The following is a 21,421-nucleotide window of genomic DNA, read 5'->3' on the forward strand; positions in this document are numbered from 1 at the left end:
CTCTCTCTCTCTCTCTCTCTCTCTTTCTCAATCAACCTCTGTTTTTTTTCCTTTGCAATCCATACATCTTTCTCCTGCATCACAACTAAAACCCAGCAGCCAATCTATCATGGAAGCACGCCACCAGACGGCACTCAAACTCCCTGTGAATTCATAACACCCCATTAAACAGCCCACCCTCTGACAATTCTGTAAGAGTAAATCCACTCAGCCAGAAACCAGCTGCACAGTGCGAGAGGGAAAATCAATATTCATTAACTGTCAGCTTGTGCCCCTTACCACAACTACAGTGTCTGACAGATTTATAAGATGAAATTGTTTCAAGAGATTTGCTGTTTCGTTTTTAGAGTGGAATTACTGTTTTTAATGACAGTGAACAAAAGGGAATTAAAAAAAAAAAACTGAAAGACAGACTTTTGTTTTGGCAAAAGACACATGTAGCTCACTGCCTTGACGTTAGAGATGCAGTGAACTGACAAAAACAAGGATACAGGTTCAGTCTCCTGCCCAGACTGCAATGGTCCTCATTGACTATGGGGTCTCCAAAAGACAGAAAAAAACAAAACAGTGTTGAGAATTAGCTGCTCCAGCAGCCTGGAGATTTACTAGGCCAATGAGGATATGAGGCTTGAGGCTCTAAGGCTGGGTCATATTAAATACTAAAAATAAGAGCATTAAGAAACTCTCTGCTGACAGAGTAAGATAATGGCAGGATTTTCTATAATTTAATTCACTGAACATGATCCTTGCACAGAATATATAATGGAGTCATACCACTTTCATCTTTTCATAAACAGTAAAATGTACAATAGCAAAAGGTATGACAAAAGAATAGTGTCTTTAAAGACAAAGGTCACAACTCCAGATGGATGATGCTAAGGAAATTAAAAGTGCCTTTTTTTGACTATGTGCAGTGCTATAGAGCAATGATTTGTTTCTATTCCATGCTTTAATCATACGCACAAGAGGACATACATGTATGTGTTTTATATTATTTTACTTAAAGACAGCTGCTGGTGATAACACCAGCTGAAGATTTTGTGATGTCCCTCACTTGCAAGTCGCTTTGGATAAAAGCATCTGCCAAATGAGTAAATGCAAATGGAAACCGCAAAAAAAAATTTTACAATGTAACTAATGCAGGTTTCAAAATAGTTAACAGTGAGCTAGCTTGCTTCCCTCATAATTCAATTTGCTGTAACTGTTTTGGTGTGATACTCACAGATTTGGATATCATTCTTATTGGATAAATAGTACTCACCAAGTTCATTGGTTAATTAGTTGGCGAAACACAAGCAGTCAGATGATCATTTTTGAACCAAAATTAACCAAACTCGCATATTTGGAGAAGAAATTGAAGCCAAAATTTGTGTTTGCACCCGCTGGAATCACTGTAATGATGTTTCTCTCTCTTCAGTACCATATAATCAGCTTTATAGAAATGATGTAATTCAACTAGTGAGCTGGAAAACAGTTCATGAATTGTAATAAAGTTACAAATTGCGTTAGCTAGCTGGCGACTAGCTACTACCTAACTATCTATACAAAACCTTCTATTAATGTCACCCCTATGTTTTCCTTTTTAAACATTTTTTTATTCCCTCTTTTACCTCATTTAATTGTCAGGTGTTTATTCTTTTTCATACTGTGTACCTTTATTGGCCTGATTTTAATCACAGTGTTGATAATAATAATAATCACAATAATAATACAGTTTTTCTGGTTCAGCGTGACTGGCATTCAGCTGATATTGGATGAATGGTTAGAAATCAAGTTCTGCTTCATCACTTGTGGGGGCGAGAAAATGAACCGAAAGAAATGTGACTAGAGGTGCACAAAGAAATCTGATGTTGAGCTGCTGTGAGGAAAACTGTACTGCACTGCATGGATCAATAACCTCAATATCCTCCTCTATGCATTAGGGCTATTTATATGAGGGGGAAAACACCGCCTATAGCTAGACCAAGGCAATGAAACTGCAAATATGAAAGGTGTGTTGCTGCTTGGTGTATGGTGGTGGAGTTTTTTGTCTTAATGTGTTTACACTTGCTTTCTGTTGCTCCCATCTGCTCAGCGGTGAGTGTGTGCAAGTGGGCATGTGTGAGTGTATGTGTCTGTCTGTGTGTGTGTGTGTGTGTGTGTGTGTGTGTGTGTGTGTGTGTGTGTGTATGAAGAAGTGGCTAGTGTGAGCTCCATGGGGAAGTGAGCAAGGAAGCTGGAGGTCAGGGTATACAAGATGAATCTGCTCTGTTCAAAGGTCTTCTCTAGAGGGCAAACAGAGAAATGGAGAATTTGATCGGTGTTTCTGACAGTGTGTGTGTGTGTATGTGTGTGTGAAGAGTGAGTCTGAAAAGAGAGATTATGTGTTTATTTGTTTACAATGCCTCCAAGGTCCCATGGTCTCTTTGGCCATCACTCCTTTCTTTGTTTAACTTTCTTACTCTCTACTTAACTTGTACTCCTGCCCAGGGACGGAGTGGAAATAAAAAAAATTGGCCTGGGACTTTTGACTCAGACCAAAGCCCATCTGAGGACACTGACAGTTCATGTTACACTGTACACGAATCATGTAATAAGCAGGTTAAATGAATTATGATAGAACAATACATCAAATAGAAACACCTGCACATGAATTATATTTATAAAATTTTGTAATTTTACAATTTTAGTAATTTTATAAAAAACATATGAGAAACACTTTTCATATTAAAGTCCCAAACTACAAGAAAATGAGCTTCAGTCTCAGAAATGACCATATAACTGTATAACTAAAGGTTAGTACAGAGAGAGAGAGAGACTGGACCGTACAGCAGTAATTACAGCAACACACATTTTAGTTGCTTTTTCTTCTGTCACTGGAGGTTTCTGAAATAAAATCTGTAGATCTGAACTGATCATACAGACTGTGAAAACTTTGATTAACGTATTTGAATTTCTCATGAAATCAGAGTAGAACACAAAGTTATACAACTTTATACTGCTAATTAGACTTTTAAAATTCCTGTTGCCATCTGCCAACTACTTATGTTGTAAAACTTGACTGATGTTGCTGGGAGCTGTGCTACTGAATGTAAGACACCAACAAATTAACGGTAAGTGAGTGGGCGGAGTCACGGGACAGAACCGACAACCACATGGAAACCAGAGCGGGCTGATCACCGCAACACAGCCACGTCGATCTCTCTCTAACTTTGCCTTTCTCTCTCTCTCCTCCTCTCTGATGTTTTATTTCTTTCACGTGGAGCCACCAACGCCAATTTGTGTAGCGGCCCATCAGTGAAAGTCCCGGTTCTCCCAACGGCCACTCCGGCATGGCCTCTGCCTTATGCTTACCCTCCCTCCTCCTCTAATTACTCCTTCTACTCCTCCTCAGCCAGGCCTTTAGCAACAACCTTGACGACGGGTCAAACCCCTAAGCTACTTCTGGATTTCTAGCCGATGCCTTGGGCTATTTGTACAACACTAGATATTATATATACTCACTCAAAATCTCACCCAAATCAATTCACTTCAAACTGTCATAGCTTCAGTCATAAAAAGCACAGGCAGTGTTTGAAATGAACTGATTCTGAGCGAATATGTCCCTATTCCCAAAGACGTCTGTGAGCATTGTTAACGACTAAAGGGAAAATGTCTTAGAATAAAAAGACAGATGTCAATTGAATATCCTGCAGAGGCCTCAAAAAAAAAAAAAAAAACCCCAAAAACTCCCAAGACCAAATGCACAGTGAGGCGGCATGCTGCTACTTGATGAGTAGGGAAATCCATTGCACCTTGAGCAGTTCAAATGGCGCTGAATGAGTGTGTGTAATGGGATTTCCACTCAGACAATCAATATCCGAGCTACCCTGCAATGAGATCAGTGTCTATGAGTACATCATCACAAGTCAATAATATAGTATGGATTTTAGCCTCATCAAACTATAATTCTGTTTACTGCAGGCATCTGTCTCTATGTGCTCGATCTATCACTACTGTTCTTCTCACTGCAGCATTTCACCGGTACAGGGTTTTTTTTTTTCCAAGACTAATACCAATACACTGCTGCTAATCTTCTGTAAACCTTTATACATGCAATGAGGGTTTCACTAGTTCCGAGCTTCAAGTGACTGTGTCTACAGGGAAATGATAACAATTCACTGATTACTCGCAGGTGCTGCGGCTTTCCAACTGTTTAGAGACACGCAAACCACACACAACACACACACCCCTCCACCAGGAACACAAACTCTTCCTGTGCTGACTATTTTCATGCCAAGAAACTGCAAGTAAATGTGTCTCCAATAGCAGTAAAGTTCTCCATGGAAACTTAAAATACTTGATCCAATGCCAATATGTGTCCAATGTATCAGTTTGGTCGACATCTATTCACTAACTTTCTCTCTATTCATTTTCTCAACGTAACTGAGCTGAGCTATGATGCATTTGTAATGTCCAAATCAAATCAAATCAAAGCAAAACTGTCTCCATCAGTCTTGTTATCTATCTATTGCTGTCCTGTCTTTAATACACAGCTCCTCGTCTGGTAAAAAATAGTGCCAACGGTCGCAGACTTCAATGCACTTACAAAGATGCAGCCATGAATAGACCCTCATTCCCACACGCATTCCATACCCAGGGACATTTAACAATACCACGCAAATAGGTAGGGATATATACTTTTTTGTTTACTTCACATGGTGCTTTTAATTCTGTGAGTGTGTTTTCCCTTTACACCTCACATCAGCATGCGTCTTGGATCACTGAACTTTGAGTCTAGGTGTAAATTCACATCCCGGCGCATGTGGAATTTCAGATCATCCAAAGCAGCTATGGAGCTTTGTGTTCAGAGACGCATTTGGCCACATTACTGTTACAATATGAATGCAATGGGTGTACAATCCGTATACAACCACTGCACAGAGGAGCTGTCAATGGAAGGTTTTGGAGGGATGAAAGTTTTAAGAATGTACTGTAAGAAGTACAAAGGGATGACATGATGTGCAGTGTGACGTTAACTCTCTGTCTGTTCATATAGCTGCTGTAATCAACGTGTTTTTATTAGCGATGCACGGAATCATAAAATGTGATATTGGTCATTTTACAGACATTGCAGTTTAGTTTTAGCATCTTCCAGCTCATGGTTTTGGTTTTTACAGCCCCTAGCTTCACTGTTTGGTCCAATCTCACTGCTCGCATCGGCATCGTGTCCAGCGGCAGCAAGGATCTCTTTTCAGAATAAAACTCTGATAATCCCACTGTACTGTATGCTACCTGCCAAACAACAACAATAATAAGAACATTTAGCAGCTCAAGAGCCAGTTTTCTCCAAAATCAGAGCTTTAATACTGGACTTCAATTCACCAGGTCGCTAGAAACTGATGAATCAAATGATTGATAATGTTACCATTAATGTTGCATCTGCAGCATAAATAGCCAACTGATGGCTACCATGATCGCAATATAATCTTTAGAAAATGTTAATATGTTAATATTGCCTTTTAAGAGATGCATTTTGAAGTGTAAATGTTTTGGAGGTAAATCAAACTTAATCTAGATCATAGTTACACATTGTCTGATCTATTTTACATCCAAGTGGGTTTGGAGTCTTTTTTTTTTTCAACAGTATCAGGTTAGAGGAAGATATAAACTGTTAAAGATACAACGTAAGAATTATAGTTCTATATAAAACAAAGGCAGTGAAGACACTTCCATGCGCTGATCACCTCTTTAATGTGGTGTTGGATTGATGCATGAAGTTGTCATAACTAGGTACCTCCATTATAAGAATCCTTGTTAAGATCTTAAGAGTTGCTTTTGTAATATATGGGTACCAGCAGCCAATCATACTGTAGGCTAGCGAACAGGTCAGGTTCAAACTCTATTCATGGCAATGATTAACCTCTAACGAGATAAAGGCGACAGACATTTGTTAACAAGATAATGTGCCCTGTCATGAAGCAATAATGATCCGTCAATGTTTAAAGAAATTCATATGAAATTACATTAATTAATTGGCAATCGGAAGCCTTTGATAAATAATTCCACGTGAATGTTGGGATGAAGCGCAGTTGAGGACGGAGCAGAGGTTCTATTCAGCACAAAGCCTAACAATAATAATAATATTAATAATGATAATAATAAGCCCTGAAATCATCCAAGATACCACCAGCAATCACCTTTTCTATCCTCTCCAATACATTCTCTATACTGCTTTCAATAAATTCTTCATCACAGATATATTTTGAAAGATGAGGACAGACATAAAAAAAAAAAATCCTGCTACTTTATTACCCTGGTCATAGGGGATTAGGGTTAAGGTGATTCTCAGATGCCAGATGGACACAGAGACCTGAACTAAAACATAACTTTTGAATTTCTCAATATTGACGGAGAGGGACTTGTCCAATTTCAAAACATAACCTCTCAAAGCCAGGCAAACACCCATTGAACCAGTATGAGGTGCTGGTGCTGTCCCGATAGGCAGCAATCGTAATGTAGCCTTTGGGGAAAAGGGGATATGCTTTCTCACTATGGAAGGATTGAATTAGGTTGTAGTTTGACATTAAAATATGGTGGGGGGACGTCCAGATGGAGATAGATTTGGTGGATGGGTGGACAAATTTTCCTTCAATTGCAGCAGCATGTCTAGATGTAAAGTTAATTAATGGGAGTGATGTGTACTTGTTTAGTGTAACTTGGTCTACAATAACTTTGTTCAGATTGTTTGAGTTGAGCTTAAAGGATTAAACTTTGTTAGAGAACTGGATACAGTTCCAGGATGACACCCTTATTAATCCAATTAAAGTTGCTCATCTACTGTGTACACTGAAAAAGTGCTGCAGCTTCTATGCTTTTGGGCCTGTGGACATTTTCCCTGGCTGTGATATGGCTTTCTAATTTTCTCTGGACCTGATGGATTGACGTCCAGTGGAAATCACTGCATTCTGTCACGATTCTACTGTAAAAAAAAAAAAAAACAGTGTCAGTGTTTCTTACATGAATGTCCAATAGTTTATTAATAATAAAAGAATGAAAAAGTCTGTGCAGAAATAACATAAATGCTGTTTTCCATTCAACTGACTGGAGGGATGTGTCGCAGTAGCATGTTCCTCCAGTAGAGGAGGCTGCAGTTTCAGAACCACAGTTTTGGGATGTTGGACCCTTGTATCTGTTGGACCCTAGTTTTCCGTGACACAACCACTGACTAAGTCATTATGCAGAAAGTCATATTTGGGTGGTGTCGTTGCCTGATCTGTACTGGACACCCAATTTGTTCTGTTTGTTGTGGTGCTGTCGCAAAAAAACTATAGCCCTGGAAATGCAGCCTCCTCTACTGCAGCAACATTGTAGCGTGTCGGTATCTGTGTTTGATTGACAGCAGCTGGCAGGCTGAGCCCTGCCAGGGGAATACAAGACAAACGAAACAAACTGGAGCTTACAAGTCATGGACAGGCGGTGTGTTGTTAGCAGTGGTGTTGAAGAGTAAGCACCACACAAGCATCTGAATGGACACAAGTGACATTTGTAGGTAATTTAATATGTTGTTTAATGCACTGCAGCTGATTAACTTACTAGCTAAGCCCACTAATGTTAGCAGTGTACTTTCTCCTAGTGAATGGTTGTTAGGAGGCTCATTCAACATTAGCTTGTTCAGCTAAGGTGCAGGATGAGAAGCGTGTTCATGTTAGGAAGTTGGCTAAGAAGGAAACTAGCGAGGCTAGCAAGAAAGGGTTGCTGTTCAAAGTCTGTGGCTCTCATGCAGTGTAGCAGGCTGCTGTCTGGCTCTTAGTCACTGTGACTGTCTGCCTGTGATAGCATGCTGAAATTACTGGTTTGTGATTGACTGTGTAGAAATAAGTTCTTCATCTAATGTACGTAGATGGATACCCTACGTATTCATAACCCAGACTGATTATCAAACCCCTGACCACAGGCCGTTGCAAAAATGAAATAACTTAAGAAATAAACTTGGAGATCCATCCCCTCTTATTGCTGTTTTCGGTGTTACACCACAGGGTGTGCATCTGAACAATAACAAGTGCATCATGCTGGTCTTCTGCACTTTGTTGGCCAGGCAGCTCATATTGTTGAGATGGAAAGACCCTCTCCCTCCTGTGTATTCTCATTGGACCACAGAGGTTATGCAGTATCTCAAGCTGGAGAAGGTGAGATACTCTCTTCAAGTGTCTGCTCTGAAATTATTTGTAGTTTGGCTGCCATTCTTGACATTTGTTGAAAGAAATGGAAGCAGAGAGTGTAATCCTGTAAAACTTACATTGCTGCCACTTGGTAGGCATCTGGAATGACTAACTTTAACCTTTTAAAGATTATTATTATTTTTTTTTTAGTATGTCAATATTTATATCCATGTCTGGTGTTGAATTGTTCAGAAAATCAGCATCAGTCTCATCTCTCTTTTTCTTGCGTTTTCAAATGCATGTCAGCTCCAACATTTGTTTATATGAAGCTGACCGACACTGAATGAGGAGGCAATAAAGCAGAGGGTCAGATCCTGAATCCTCCTAAAAGCCTCACACTGTTATAAGTGTGAATGCACACACGAACTACCTCACCTTCCCTCGGCAGCGGGTAAGCAGACCTCCCTATCAGACTAATTGTTTTTGACTTACATTGCTTTGGTGGATCATAATGTGCTCGCGTCGTCCTCAGCAGTACATCCAGCTCCACATGACTTAAGTAGGTATTAATGTATTTTCAGCTGGAGAGATTTGGGTATTCTGCAGAATATGAAGTAGGATATGCTGGAAGACTCAATAAGGGGCTGTCTACTCTATGTTTAGTCAAGATTAAAATGGGTTTGGCCCCTAAGCTTGCTGCGGTGCTGACAGACCACTGCTGTTTGGAGCAGAAGATTGACTTTCCTCTTATCATTTAAGTGAAATTGACTGTGTTTTGCTTTTGGGCATTGTAAGCTGATTGTTTACATTTTTTTGTGTTTGTCTTGAGGCCACAGTTTTAGCCAGATCTTTCACAAAAAAAAAGATTGTGCATTAAAATGGGTGCAACCTCAACAACTATTGTAAAACTGTCTGTTTGCACTTGATCAGGCAAACTACCACTGTTGCTATGGTGTACAAATGTTGTCAGTTAACTGGTGATACACAGGGGAGCAGTGTGTTTTGTGGAACGATGCGAGTCCAGAATATTACATGGCAGAAGACTGCTAAACCTGCTGCAGGAAAATCTAAATGAACAACGGATTCTAGGAGGTCGCACGATCTTATGTCGTGGACGATCTTACTTTGGCATATGATGTGTTTTTCAGATCGAACTGATCGTGTCATTAAAAGGTGCCATATTTAGGTATTAAATTTTGAAAGTTCAATCGCTGCTAACCAGCCCATTGTCAACTGTTAAACAGCTGGCCTGCTAACTGCAGCTGGCGATCGCAGTCCTTGTTCTGCGACGATGCAGTTACAGTCCCTCCGAGAGACCTGTCTGCTGGAAGGGAAACACAAAGATGAACAAGCCGGGGCAGCGACTGAGCTTCAAGTCAAAACACCCACATGTAGCACCTCATAAATAAATAACTGTACTCCATATGAACCAAGCAAAAAGTGAGACTGGTTGTGACAACAGAAGACAGCATTGTGGGAGAGGAATAGCGGCGAGCAGACAAACATCTGAAAGAAGCTGAGGAAAGATACGAATCACAACTTCCAGTCAGGACTTTCACAATAAAATCAGAGCAGGAACAGGATGCTGAAAAAAAAGAAAAAAATATGTTTTTTTTTTCTCCTTCCCAATTATTCTGAATAAGTCAAAATATTACAACAATAACAAAGCTGTCAGTTGCTTTGTCACAGTAGTAGTGTATGCCATCACGCTATGCTAAGCTATCCTATGCTATGCTATGTTATGTTATGTTATGTTATGTTATGTTATGTTATGTTATGTTATGTAGTGTACATACGTGGCCTGGCATCACGTCACGAGCCATTAAGGAAGTTCATTATAAGGACATGCAGAGTTACGGATCCACAATTGACACTTTGTGACTTTTCCCACCATCAAACTATCGGATTGATAGGAAACAGAGACAAAGGATCCCTCTTCCACAAACAGACCATGCTTTTAGCGTGTCACAGGGATACACAACCAGACCAAGTGTCAAAGAGTCAGCTCCAGAGGATTAAACAATGGACACCAGGCAAACTGTAAAAAATAGGCCAGGGGGGATAAAACAGTCAAGATCAATTCACACTTTGCTCAAAGCCTAGCTCAACAGCTCTGTAGGTCTGTAGCTCGGCTCTTAGCTCTAAGCTGCTAGCCATAAACTCATGACTCTTAGCAATTTTTTCACTTTATCGTTTGTCCGCCTGCAGAGAAGCCGAGCAGAAATCAAGAGTGACCGAGACAGAAAGTCTCCTGGCAAACTCCACCAGAGCTGAACCGCTGAAACACCGGCAGTCCTGTTGTATTCTTTTGACGTAGAGACTGGAGATCCATTGAATCAAGAAGTCATGGCTTCCGATATGAGATTGATAAATTTATCAATGAAGTAACTCATTGTTGTCCTCCTAGAGGACTGGTGCCCTATTTCAACGAGAGCAAATTCTAAATTATGGTGTCAATGCTACAGTTATATGTTGTATCATCTTGTCTTTGTCTTGCCTCACCAAAAAAAAAAAAAAACAAACAAACAAACAAACAAAAGAAACAGGGTGCAGATCATGATTCAGATTATGGATTGTGCTTCTACCCAGAAAGATTGTCATATTTTTGCCAGATCACCCAACCCTAATGGGTTCATTGCATCACTATGCATGGAATGGTATTCCCCCCTTTTAGGTGAAAGAGGCAGAGACATATAAAGCCTCTGGGTCCTGAAAGCTGAAGAGGTGAAGAAGCTGCAGACATATTATGACAGATTTGAACAGCATCTCATGCCAAAAATGAATACCATCTTTGCAAAAAAAAGTTTAATGAAAAGGAATTTTTTTTTGAATTTTGTGATAGAGCAGGAGTTTCTACAGTGCAGCCATCTGAGGTGAGAAAAAAACTATTAAGACAGGACTCTGGCTTGACAATTCAGAATGCTACAGACATTGCTTGTTCACATGAAACCGCATGGGGCCAGTTAGAGACAATGGTGGATCCAAGGTTCATTTCACAAACAAGTCCAAGCTCTGTGGGCGATGTGCACAGCAGCAAACTGACAAAGATATCTGCTAAAGTTCAAAGATTTTTAAAATGTAATAAACTGAATTACTTTTCCAAAGCAAGGCCTCTCAGAACAGCCACGAGAGCCACATTCAGTGAATAGGATAGAGCCAGAGAGCTCATGTGAAACAGAGGAACTGTTCATAGGGGAAACAAATTAACAGGCATCTGGAGATGTTGAGTTAGGCTCACAGTCCCACACAATCATATTTAATCTAGCTACTGGAGCTACAGCTAATGTCATCCCTGTATGTTGCACTGAGATCACCCACATGTGCACTTCCAGGGTCACGGTTGAGAGAAACTGGACATTACAGGCACATGCTAACTCAAAGACATTACAAAAGACATTTGTGCTCGACATTGTGAAAACAGCGGTGAGATTAATGCTGCGAGACCGCCTGAACCAGGAACCTGATGCCATGGAGAGAGATGGCATCATCATCATCAAAGAGCTCTCTGTGTAGGTGAATGCACTCATAGTTGCTGAAAGGCCCCACACAGGAAGGCTACAGGTGTCCTTGACCCGCTGTATCTCAGCAAAGCAATAAAAAAGGCCACCTTGCACACTTCCCACGGTGGCTGGAGCATACTATTTCAGCATCACGGATGCATGTCTGGGCCACCGGGCCGTCAAGCTGACACAAGTCATCCCTGCTCACCATCTTTAACAGAATCTTTGGCAGATGCTGCTTCCCCTGCCATCCCCTCAGGATAAGATCAGCCCAGGACATATTCCAAAGGAGAACTGATGAGACTAATGAAAAGCACTTTGTGTAGTAGCCACAGTAGACGATGTACTTGTGTAAGGCAGAAACAAGAGGAGCACAACGTACGTTGTGAACAGTACAGTAGAGCAGTTTCCTAAAATATCCACACAAATAGAATCACAAGGTACAAGCTGTAAATTAGAGGCACAGATATAGTTACAGATACAAATCAGTCTGCACTATGCATCGCACTGTATTCTATCTTTATGATAGATAGATAGATAGATAGATAGATAGATAGATAGATAGATAGATAGATAGATAGATAGATAGATATGGAGCACATAAATTCAATACGCAGGTTTCACTTTAGGCAAGGGTTAAGGTGCTGACAGAAATAATGTTAATAAAATACAGTGAGTATAACCTGCTACAGTTGGATGAATTTCTATTTCTATGTTTAGGAAGAAATAAAAGTGAGAAACCTGCTACCTGAATACTTTTCTACTCTGCTCTCCAAGAAAAAAAAAAAGATGAAAAACGGTGCTCAATAAGAAATTAGCTCATTTAGTTTCTTCCAAACCCAAACTGGAAGCAGCTATCACAACCAACCCAAGTCAAACGTAGGAAAGAGGAAAAAGAGATGTTTCTCATCCGCCTCAAAGTCATCTCAATATTTTTGAACTCTGTGGCATTCCATAGTTGCCAGATTAAGTCCTATTTTACGAAAACAAAAGTTAGTTTGGATCTCTCTCATGTGTTACATCCATACTAACTGCCACCCTGTTTGTTTAATCTTCCTCCAAACTTTCACACAAATATAACTTGGGAAAAAATTTTCACCTTGAAGGACTTTGGTGTGATAAAATCAATGCAGCAATCACTGAACTGACTGCTTAGCTCATCTGGAAGAGGAGATTTTTTCGGATATATTCAGTATGTGCCTCATTGACCAACATCTGTGTCCCTGATATCCCTGATATCCTTCTTTAATCTCTGCACTTAAGTCTGTGTGACTGCTTAGCTCCTCATAGAACCAGCATACTGCGGATTAAACCAGAAGTTCTTTTACAGCTGACCATTTCATAAATGGTTCTCAGATGCATTTTCTACTGTTTTAATATCAGTAACTGAAAATTCAGTTCACTTCCACTGACCTCTAGTCATCTACCCTTGTGGAAAGGTAGGACTTTATAGTCAAGGCCTTTCTAAATGAATGGAGACCATGTCTGCTGCCTGTTTCAAGGATTTTCCATCATCCATTTGGGGTGAGATTGCTATGGTGATTAATTGCTGAATGTACCAGAGCCTTTAATGGCATGTTTCCAGTGCTTGCATAAAACTCCAGCGTCCATGACGTCTATGAAATGATGATTCACATGAAAATTCGCACTGTGCCTTTTATTTTCTATCGTTCCATGTTTGTTCATGTTTTGTCTCCATGGTTTTGTATCCCAGTCATGTGCAGCAGAGAGATGTCTCTCACACACACCAGTAGTTTTCTTCTCTTCCTGTTTGTGTATATATATATATATATATATATATATATATGTATATATATACACATATATATATGTATATATATATATGTATATATATATATATATGTATATATATATATATATGTATATATATATATATATATGTATATATATATATGCATACATGTACAGTCATAAAGTCATAAAAATTATTTTTCAAAATGAAAATTGAAAAATGACTTTAAAATATATTTGACATACAGCAAGTGTAGAGTTGTTTCTCGTTAAAGTTAGTTAGTTGAGACGTTTTGATGGTTTTCTATTTTCTGATTCGCATGACAGACTGCAAGAACACGTCTATTTACAGATACAAAGAAAGAAGAGCTTAACAGAAAACAGCAAATCATTCTGCTAGATGAATGGCAAAAACAGCAATGGAAGACAGAGTTTCCATGTAAAGTTTTTACATTTACATTTATTCATTTGGCGCAAAGCAATTTACAAATGAGACACAATCCAAGTATACCAAGGACAAGTCTTTAAGAAAAAGTGCCTCAATACTCAGCTTCACCGTCTCCCTGAATTGTGCCATGAGGCTTGCAGGTTCATGAAATAACATATAAGTGCCTAGCAATTGACACTCTTTCATTAATACTTTTTTTCCTTTGTATAAAGAGCTAGAGTGAAATATTGAGAGAGAGAGAGAGAGAAAAAGGACATGTTGGGTGAGTATTTACTCTCAGAGGAGGTTTTCAGGCAATATTTGATAACCACAAGCGAGGGACCTTACAGGTTGGTGCTGTGCCACAAGCTCTTATGTAGGCAACCATTAGTGACTTGAACTTCACATGAATGCAAGCAGCAACAGAGAGCCAGTGCAGAGTGAGTGACATTCATTTCATTTCCAATTTTCAAAATACTATTTCATAATCTCCATCTATCATTTTGATGAAATATACTTTCGGAACATGTAATTACAAACTGACTATAGGTTGTTAAAGATTTTAATTTTGGCTCAAATTATCCTCATAGATCAATCGACAGATCATTGCACAGTGAATTAAATGTTGCCTAACAAGTGAAACCAATGAAACAGAAGCTGTTCTATATGATGCTGTAATACAGATGCAAGCCTGTATAGTGTTTTCTGTAAAGAGTAAGAAGCAGGAATAGATTAGAAACTGGCTGTTCCAGGAATAGAGACAAGTGTTTCAATCTCAAACAGTAATAAATTTAAATAAGAATACGGAGCAACAGTGTCGACCGAGTGATTTGAAAACACAAGAAGAAGGTGAGGAAGTGCAAGTGAAGCGAGGATGGTATTTACACACAGCAGCAAACGTAGACACCAAAATAAGCAAACAGAATAAATTAATTCACATCGTTGAGTGCCGAGCCAATATTCAGACTACATGATGAATTCAGAAGGCTGTGTCATTAATCATTTATATTGTCATGAGATAGCGGATTGGACTGTGACATGGTGTGAAGCCGTGCTGATATTTCTCAACTTGAAACTTCTGAGCTCACAACCCCAGAGGAGCGCCATCGGGACTGTCAGTGGGTTAGCTCTGACGTGCAACAGATCAACTCCAAGCCTTCTGTTTGGAACAGGTGCTTCACCTCAACTGCATTAATAAGACACGACAAAGTCACTGCATCTAATATGATCTGCTGTTAAATGTGGTCAATTAAGATCACTAAATAATATTGGGAAAAGCTGCAAAAATGACTAAAAGCAGACAATCTGTTAGCTAAGAGTTAACATCAGTCTTGAATGTTCATTTACTCTGGAAGTTTTTTCTACATTTATATGTAGAAGATGTCTGTGAAAGTTCTCATTCGTCCAGGTCATTGTTATCTCTTTCTCATATTAAATCGAAGGCAACTGGACTTGTATTTGTCTGTGGAAGACATTTCGCCTCTTATCCAAGCGGCTTCATCAGTTCTTATGTATTGGTCTCTCTAGTCCGCACAAGTCTGACCAAGAAAGTGGAGTAGGACCCAGGTATTTAACCTCTTGTGGGTGGGTCCACCAAAGTACCTGTGAAAGTACTGGTTTCACTTTCATATGTAGAAGATCTTATTGAATCATTGTCCTCCTTTATATTAATTAACAAGACAAAGAGTCTACAGTCGTCATGCTAACGGGACTGTTGAGGCTGTACTTTGGCTTTGCTTTGAGCTAAATGCTAAGATCAGAATGCTCACAATCACAGTGTTAACATACTGACATCTAGCATGTTATGTTTACCATGTTCACCATCTTGGCTGACCATGTTACCATGCTGGCAGATGTAAATGTCATTTTTATTGCGGGTATTTGATCATAAACCAAGGTATTGCAAATTTTTAACCAGATGAGGAACAACAGGAAAAGAAAGGGGATCTGTAGACTTGTTAAGATTCATCGTCTGGAAGCCGTTAATGGTTAGACTCGTGAGTCACATGGCTATATGGTAATTGCCAAATTTTGAGCATAAGACTCTACTGTAGATCCTCACTTTTCTGATGATCTTATATTGTGGACGATCTTACTTTGGCATATGATCTACTTTTCAGATGAACTGTACAGATCGTGTCATTAAAAGGTACTATATTTAGATATTTCATTTTAAAAGTTTAATCGCTGCTAACCGGCCCATTGTTAACTATTAAACAGATAGAACGCTAACTTCAGCTGGTGACGGCTGTCCTTGTTCTGCTCTGCAGCCTCAGTGAGCTTTGTGTAGCGCCACATCTACAAGATCTCCAGCTGCAGTCCAAGACAATGTAGTTACAGTCTGGCCACGGGAAGCGAGACCGCCTGCAGACTGGGAACCGCAAGGCAGGACGAGCTGGGGCAGTGACTGAACTTTCTAATTAAAATCCAAACAAATTCTCCATATGAACTAAGAAAGACACAAATTTCAACTTCCAGTCAGGACTTTCACAATAAAATCAGAGCATAAGATTCAGATCATGATTCAGATCATGGCTTGCAATTCTACCCCAAAAAAATTGTCTAAATGATCTTTATGACCCGACCGCCCACCGCCAGTTGACCATACTAGACTGGAGAATAGTATTAAAGTGAATGAACTAATATGAATTATTTGATCTTTCTCATAAAAAATAGCCCATTTTTCTTCCACATTACATCCAGAGAGTTACTGTCCACCTTTTGTTCTTGCTATCCAAACATTTGGAGTCCGTACAGGCAATATTGGATGAAGGCCTTAAAAAAAAATCTTTCTTTGCTTCTACTTAAATTTCAGAGTGAGGAACGCTTGACCGATCGAGCGAGGAATGCTCTGCCGATTGAAATTACTACCAAAGCCCCTGGAGCATTGATCTCAATTTCTGCAGGTTTGGGTAAACAGCACCTTATACGCCTACAAATCAAGTAATTAACACTTAAAACAGAACTGAGCCTCAGCAGGATCAAGGCCGGATGGTGCATTTAATATGAGCCTTATGACGAATTCAAACGGAGATATTGTGGAATAGAAGCGAGGAGAAGAGATGGAGAAATGATCATTTGAACTCTGTCTGGTCTCAGGGTGGGGAGGAGGTGCCCTCTGAATCACTAATGAGACGAGTAGACACAGTGTGACATTGACACCCTCCTTCCAAGTACGAATCCCCTGCTTTCCTTTTCGCTGTTTTGCCTCCACTTTGTAATCTTTTCAGCCTCCACTTGTTTTCTTCTGGTATTTTGCTGTGTCCTGTTTTATTTATACATCTCTGATCTGTTTTCTTCTCTTGTACTGTGCTCTGTCTCATACTGTTCTTTACTGTTCGGTTGTATTGTCCTCAATTAAACAAGGGGAACAAGTCACTGTACTGACAACCCATTCTCTGTGTACGGCTGCGCCAGAGGCACTTTCTCAGCAGAGGATCCTTTAGGAATAAGAACACAGCTAAAGGTACAGGCGGATGAATATTCAACAGGCAAAAGCAGACAGGCAGGCAGACAGAAAAATGTAGATTTTAATAGACAACCAGACACCTGTGTGTTGGAGTCCATCCACCCACAGGCCAGAGGAAGTGCAGTACAGTACTGCTGTGGAAGTTAGTAGCTATAGTCCTGACCTATGATTCCTCATGAGACTTTCTGACCTTTTGGTGAAGGAAGTTTGACTATAGTTCTTAATATGGTCAGTCCATTAGAGGCTTTAAGTTATATATAAAAATTCATCATTAAATGAACATACACATGAAAGTTAATAGTCTGATTTAAGAAGGCTCTTGTAGGCTTCCAAAAAACAATCAGCACTGGCAAAGCTGTTGTTTTACATTGGCTTCAGAAAATATTTAGACGCCTTCACTTTTTGCTTAATTTATTGTGTTGTAGATTTAATTGTAAATGAATAAAACTGCCATTTTTTGCACATCAATGTACACTCAATAACATAAGAGCAAAATAAACATTTATTTGCAAAAGTATCCAGACACCTTTGCTGTCACACAAATTGGGATCACGTGCAGGTATCATTACGATGTGTCAAAAACTTGATTGGAGTCAAACTGAGTTGACCGGACATAGTTTCGAAAGGCGCAGACCTTTGAATATAAGGTCTCACAATTCACACTGCATGTAAAGACCCAAGCCATGAAGTCCAAGGAACTCTCTGCAGAGCTCTAAAATAAAGCAGAGATGGAGAACCTGCCAGAAGGACAATCATCTCAGCAGCTCTCCATCAATCAGGCATTTATGGTGGAGTGGCCAGACTGAAGCCACTTTTGAGTAAAAAGCATATGACATGAATTTGCCAAACAGCTTTTAAAGGACTCTGCAAGCATGAGGAAAAAGCTTCTCTGGTCTGTTCAGATAAGAACTGAACCTTTTAGGCTGAACTCCAAAGACTATGTCTTGAGAACACCAGGCATCACTAATTACCTGCCCAATACCATCCCAGTGATGAGACATTGTGGAAGAATTATGCTATGGGGGAGCAGAAGGGACAAGGAGACTGGTCAGAACTGAGGCGATGATGAATGCTGCCATATACAGAGAGATGCTTAAGGGAAACCTTTGCAAGATCCAATTCATCCAGCCTGAGACTTGGGCGACACCTTTCAGCAACACTGGAGTGGCTTCGGGACAAAGTGTCTGACTGTGCTTGAGTGTCCCAGCCAAAGGCCAGACTTAAACCCCATAAAGAATCTGTGGAGAGACGTGACGATGGCAGTTCAGAGATGCTTCCCATCCAGTCAGATGGAGCTTGAGAGGATCTGCCACAAACAATGGGATAAACCGCTCAAATCCAGGTGTGCAAAGCTTTCAGTGACTTACCCAAGAAGACTTGCAGCTGTAACTGCTGCCAAAGGGGCTTCTAAAAAGTACAGATTTGAGGATCTGAATACTTTTGTAAAGAGACATGTCCGTTTTTGATTTTTAATCAATTTTCAAAAATCTCTTAACGTATGTTTTTACATTATCAGAGCTCAGAGAACTCAAACTGATTACTGCTAATTCTCCAACTTACATGTCAGTGCGAAAATGTTCTACGCCTGGACTGTGGACAGTGTGAATAGTTCTGACAATTAAAAATAAACTAAAAAAACACCAACTGAAGCCCATGTTAAACATTAACTCATTGTTTACGTGTCGCAAACGTGTGTTAAACAAAGTGATTTGGCTGTACTCAAAGATGTTGGTAAAGTTGAGATGCCTAAGCTAATAGGAGCCACATACAGTAATTATTACATCTAAATCAAACTGGTGTACGATGGTGTTCTGAGTGAGCTAACATTGTCCCGGGGGTCTAACTCACTAATAAGTACAACACGCCTCTAGGGATCAAATAACGCACTAATTATTAAAGAAACATCTATTCTGGCACATTATCCTCACACTGCATGTGTGTGTGTGTGTGTGTGTGTGTGTGTGTGTGTGTGAGAGAGAGCGAGAGACACAGAGAGCAAGATATACAGCGCTCCAAGATTTTCAGGTCTAGATTTCAGGTCTGTATCAGACTCATTTTTTATTCTTTTGTGGTTATCAGTTATTGAACAGAAATAACTTGGCCATTTGTCAACTTTGGTAACTACATAGTAAAGCCACCTGCTTGCTGGTAAATTCCCTATAATATCCATTATAACAGGAATCGTTTCAACAAATGTTTGTAATGAGTTTTTCAGTTCTATTTTTGTGTGTTTGTGTTTGTCTGTATTTCTGTGTTTTTGTTTTTTAAAAATAGTTTATCCAAGAACACGTTTAGTATGTAATGTGTGAATTGGGATACAATATTTTTTTTTACTAGTTTCATGTCTTTCTCTCAGTAATCTCCAAGATGCTTTTTAAGATAAGATAAACCTAATGAAATTCACTTGTTACTGCAGCATAGCAAAGCTGCAGTAACTAGCTGCCACTCTACCGGCGCCATGACCATTTAATTCATTTTGAAGTGATTTAGTGGGGCCTGTGGTACGTGGTGTGGTAAGGTGGTTTTGACACGTCGCTATGATGGGAATTGGGTTGAAAAAATTATATACTGAAAGATCAATCTCAGGATTTTATGAATCAATATCGGATTTTTCAAATGAAGTTCAAATTGAATCGGAGTATTTATTTTTTTCACCCCGGCCCTGATGTACAATATACTGTATGTTGATGCGCACAGCTGCACAGTAAGTAAGTAAAAAAAAAAAGACAGTAAAAACATTTGATCACACGTGTAAGAGGCTAATTGCCCCGATGTGTTGTTTTTGCCAGAGATTGCATTTCCCAAATTGCCATGTGTTTTTATGGAAATGGTTGTAATGGATAAAATATGGAGAACAGACTGCAGGTTGACAAATACTGAAATTTGCATTTAAAGTGTTGTTCAGTGTGTGTCAGTTCCTCTTTTACACTGTGCTTCTTTAGCATCTTTTTTTCAAGATGCAAGATGCTATCACAAATTCAACACACACACACACACACACACACACACACACACACACACAGAGGAAGTAAATGCAATAACTACCCAGTAAGGCCATGAAGCAGATACAGATTGCGAAGAGGGAGCTGAAGCTCAGGCCCACATCCTCCCTGTAGATGGCCAGTGGCGTCTCGCAGTGGCGCCCCCTGTAGCCCTCCGGGCAGTGGCAGGTGAATTTGGAGGGTGACTGTGCCACGCAGGTTCCCCGGTGACAGGGCCGTGTGGCGCAGAGAGTGTAGACACAGGACTTTCTGGAGCCGTTCACACGGATCATGTGGCCAGGAGGACATCTGCAAAGAAGGACAGGGGCAAACAGGGAGACGAACAAGAGAGTCATAAATTACATGTAGATTAAGATCACTTGGATGCACATGGCACCAGATTTGATTAGATCAATGTGTAATAATCCCTCTGAGGGACTTTGTCATTGGAGAGGCAGTTACAGATGCATCAAAGAGAAAAATGGCATGTACATGAAAATAGAGGAACAAGAGGGATAAAGCAAATCATTTTGGACAGTTGCAGCATTAGGAGATACAGTGAGGATGAGCACGGACATACAGGATAAAGCAATGTGTGATTTAACAATGTTTATTACCATTTCCCACAGCGAAAAACATCAATTACTGTCCTTTAATCAATGGTCTCACGCAGATGTACACTTAAGTAGAGAATGAATCGGAGGGGATGAAAACGCTGACTGTGGTAGTGGCAGTAACTAGGATGATTTTATGCAGACAGGGGCACATTTTCTGCCTCACTTCAGAAAGCACCACTATAATTAAAAGCTCATTTGGGTGTAACAGCTCAAACAAACATTTTATGAGCCCATTAATTCAGTATTCCATTCAGTGTGTATAGAGCAGCTCCAGGCTGTACATTTCGATGACATCAGAGATGAGTCTTGCCTCTGGTCTCCCGAGATTTGTTCATGCTTATAAATATTGACTCAACTTAACTATGAAATAGCAACATTAAATTGAAAATGGCACAGTAATTTATCTCATAATTGTTCATCTTTCACCATAAAACTAATCCAGACAAGAGACGCAAAGGTTAACTTACTGCATCTCCTGCAAAAACTATCTTGCTAATTGTGCGTTCATATTTCAAAGGTTTGGGATGTTGGGACGGGTGGCCGAGCGGCTAACTT

General features: G+C 39.8%; 1 protein-coding gene across 2 annotated transcripts in view; it reads right to left on the reverse strand.

Moving 5' to 3' along the window:
- LOC111672264 (neural-cadherin) overlaps positions 1–21,421 on the reverse strand; it is a 232,992-nt gene that overhangs the window by 8,358 nt on the left and 203,213 nt on the right. For both annotated transcript variants that reach the window (XM_023429642.2, XM_087180218.1), the window contains one exon: positions 20,314–20,558. In XM_023429642.2, coding sequence (XP_023285410.2) covers positions 20,314–20,558 — 245 coding nt within the window. The remainder of the gene's footprint in view (positions 1–20,313; positions 20,559–21,421) is intronic.

Source organism: Seriola lalandi, unplaced genomic scaffold (genome assembly GCF_002814215.2).
Source record: "Seriola lalandi dorsalis isolate HSWRI2012SDOR001 ecotype SW California unplaced genomic scaffold, Sedor1 jcf7180002054898, whole genome shotgun sequence".
Classification (NCBI taxonomy): Eukaryota; Metazoa; Chordata; class Actinopteri; order Carangiformes; family Carangidae; genus Seriola; species Seriola lalandi.